This window comes from Vicia villosa, linkage group LG1, assembly GCF_029867415.1.
Source record: "Vicia villosa cultivar HV-30 ecotype Madison, WI linkage group LG1, Vvil1.0, whole genome shotgun sequence".
Lineage (NCBI taxonomy): Eukaryota > Viridiplantae > Streptophyta > Magnoliopsida > Fabales > Fabaceae > Vicia > Vicia villosa.
Genome location: NC_081180.1, coordinates 197,479,724 through 197,483,559, shown reverse-complemented (window position 1 = coordinate 197,483,559; position 3,836 = coordinate 197,479,724). Strand labels below are relative to the sequence as shown.

The 3,836-nt window shown below is 35.2% G+C and overlaps 1 protein-coding gene across 1 annotated transcript; it reads left to right on the top strand.

The window, feature by feature from the left end:
• The first annotated feature begins 329 nt into the window (after positions 1 to 329).
• Positions 330 to 902, top strand: LOC131662387 (uncharacterized). Its single transcript, XM_058932160.1, has one exon. It carries the CDS (start codon positions 330 to 332, stop codon positions 900 to 902), a length of 573 nt encoding a protein of 190 aa, XP_058788143.1.
• Positions 903 to 3,836: the final 2,934 nt, after the last annotated feature.

Sequence of the window (3,836 nt, the reverse complement as noted above, 5' to 3'; positions counted from 1 at the left end):
TCAGGCTGCTCTGGGTACTTGCTTTGACTTGATGAAAATCCTGAAGATATGTCATCTCAGGGGGGTCAAAAATTAGGGTATGACACAAAGTTCGAAGACCCGATCGTCGCCATTGTTGATGCTACATATCCTGACTTTATTCACAATTTTCATTCAATCCAATACCTTAAGGGTCGAGCAATTCTGGCTTCAACATTAGAAATTGTGGAACAAATAAACAGTCATATCCTTGACTTAATCCCAGGTCTACATCTCTCTCACTACCCTTTACGAAAAATAACTTTTCATATTAATTTCACTTAACTCATTATATTCTTCATACAGGAGACATGCGGGATTACTACAGCTCTAATACTGTTGATAAGTCCGAAATCAATGACGACACAGTGGTAAATATCCTAACTCCAGAATTTCTCAGTTCCCTCCGTACATCTGGTTTGCCTACCCATCATTTAAAGTTAAAGGTTGGAACACCAATTATGCTCATGAGGAATATTGATCAGTCAGAAGGACTATGTAATGGAACAAGGTTGATAGTAACAAAATTGGTGACACATGTTATTGATGCTTCGATAATAGCTGGAAAGAACTGTGGCAATCAGGTTTACATCCCACGAATGGATATGTCACCTTCCCAATCACCATGGCCGTTCAAGCTCAACAGAAGACAGTTCCCCATTATAGTGTCATATGCCATGACAATTAACAAATCCCAAGGACGGTCTTTGGATATTGTTGGTCTATACCTACCAATGGATGTTTTTACACATGGACAAATATATGTTGCACTATCAAGAGTCACAACAAAACAAGGAATCAAGATATTAATACATGATCAACATGCAAAAGTTAAAACAACAACTACAAATGTAGTTTACAAGGAGATCTTCGACAATATATAATTCCTGTATTTGTTGCTTTTATTATACTGATTCTTAAATTTAAATCCCTTTAAAGGTTTACTGACAGATCGACACTAAAAAACGTCAAAAGCAATTATAGTGATAGCTGCCAGTTACTGCAATATACTATCCGGGAAACCTATAAACGTAACATATTGCACAACGACATCGGACATCAACTCTAAATACAATACATTCACCGGCATCGATTTTATGACATCTACAAAACATATCCCACCCAGGACCTAACTCAGTATTGTAAGGATCATGAATGTTTGACAGTATCATTGTTGTGGACATACCGCTGTCCCCACACAAAACAAGGGCTTCATACCCACAACTTCCCAAGATTCTTGCAGTATTTAACCCCAACTTCTGCAATACAAACACAAACTGTTAAATCACACAAATACTTCATTAAACCTTAACCCAAAAAACAGAAAAGTATTAGAATAAGTTACTAAACTAATTTTCCCTCATTTAATGAAGACTGAGAAACTGTAACAACAAATGAATGAATGTTGTCATCAAATGTGTATCTGCTGTGAAAGTACGGTAAATCCACCCAATCTCCCACTTCTTTAAACCAGTTTACTCCAAAATTATTGTCCCCATAATAACCAATTTCAACAATAACGCCCGCAGGAAAATCATAATATGCTTCTAACAAGCACCACCCACTTATTATCATCGGATGATCGCCAACTTTATTAAAGATCAACTCATAGTGGACACCTTGGATGTAGAGCACTGTCCAAACTTTGTTTAATTCGTCATTATAATTCAGTGTGAATTCTGGATCAATTTCAGGATACATCTTGAAAATTACAATACTTAATTTATGAGTGGAGATAATTTTAACATAATAAACAACATAAGACCAATGCTTAATTACTCAATAAACTGCTGTACATACCTGTGAACATACTTTCGCAATTAAAAAACAATCAATCTGTATGGAATGAATCAGAGTTCCTGTTTTATCCATTTAGTAGAAACCAAAGACACAACTTGTGTTTGTATGATACTAAAAACACTGCAAACTATACCTGTTTCAATCAGGTTTTGAGTCTATTTATAGAACAACAAACATATATGGTATCAATATTGTAACATTCACATTTAATTTCAGTTATAAACATTCATTAAAAACTATCTTATAAAACACATCTATTAATATAATAACCACACAATAAACTTAATATTACATTAAACATATTATAGGACTTATCCAACAACTGACATGAAACATAAAGAGACGTGTTAAAATTACATCAACCTTCGAACAACATAAAACAAACACAAACCCACGACTAATACATAACTATTGTCACACCATCATTACTAAAACTATCATTACATAACACACTCATATTTCAACTTCCATCTTGCTCTTTAATTTAACCTCAATTATCCACACCGGGATCGGTTGACCACTACCACAGCTACCATTTGTGTCCCAGGTTGCACTGATGAACAAGGTTTGTCGCAGATTACAAATCTCAGCCGGTCACCATCTTGAATGCCTCCTTCCTTCACAAAATCGCACCAACCCTTCCAAAGATATCTCTCAACGCAATACTCCCTCTTGGAATAATGAAGCTCACACTTGAATACCCTTTTGAAGTCAGAATCACGAAACAAGACGCGCGTATAGCGCTTGTCCAAGCAGCTGCGGACGACTTCTTGAGGAATTTGTTGCAACAATGGCATATAATCTATCATCTTTAACCAAACAACTTAAATAGAAGTAGAGGAAATTCAAAAACGAGAATGTTTGAAAAAACTTAACCCAAACATAACTAACTTCATATACTTACAAGCACATTTTCGGAAGCTACTTTGACAGAATCAATAACCTTACACCAGGAATAGTATTTGTATCCATCCTCTTCCTTCGTATCAATGGATTCCACCCTCCTGCTCCTCTTTTCTTTTGCAATCGTAACAGGAGAAGACCTCCTGTTAGCCACATCTCCACTCGCCAAACTGTTATCATGTTTCCCATCAGTGGATCTTTCAACGACAACCTCTTTCCCAGTTATTTGGCTCCATAAACGAGCACTTCTTCTACGACCACTGCCAGCCGTCACATTCACCTCACTCCCAGTGTTCAGCATTTCCCAACTTCTCTTCCATTCTTTCTGAATCCGCCTCTCCTCCAACACCCTCTTTATGAGAACTTCATTTTTGAGCATATCCCATGTTTCATCAAATTCCATCTTCGCGGCATTCCTGCTAAACAAAGACCATTCAGAATCAGTATATAATTTCTAATAAAACTTGAATCATCGCTTGAAACATGCAAATAGAAAGAACAAATCGTGTATCAACATTAGCTGATTATCCCGTCTACATTACAAATCAAATTTACACGCAGGAAATCACCTTCCACCAGAAATCATTGAACTGTTCTCACCCATTTCACTCATTCCTCAACCAAACTTCTAAAAAACTAGGCGTAAAACCTTTGAGGGCATAAACCTTATATTAAAAACCAAAACAACGTAATGTATAGAAACAAACAGAACGTTTCCTACGTCATAAGAAGTAATATATTACTATATTCATCACTAATGACACTAAAAGCCCATTACTACTCACACCTGATCATTCCTGTATTACAACCACCGAAATACTTAATGTGATAATTCTTTTCAATACAAACTTAATTCCAAACGTTAACCGTTATATTAAAACTAATAAACACACCCAATAAATAACTACAACAATATAAAAATCTTTAGAACATAAAAATAATTCCCAAACGAACAGATTATCTTTCCACTATTAGGTCAATAAAAATATAACAGATAAATGTAATAGTATTATTAGAACTTCTTTTTATATTAATCAAGAACAATAATCTATCGGAACTTCAGCAAATAATATAATTAATTCAAAACAAAAACACAACCATAAGGATAACACATC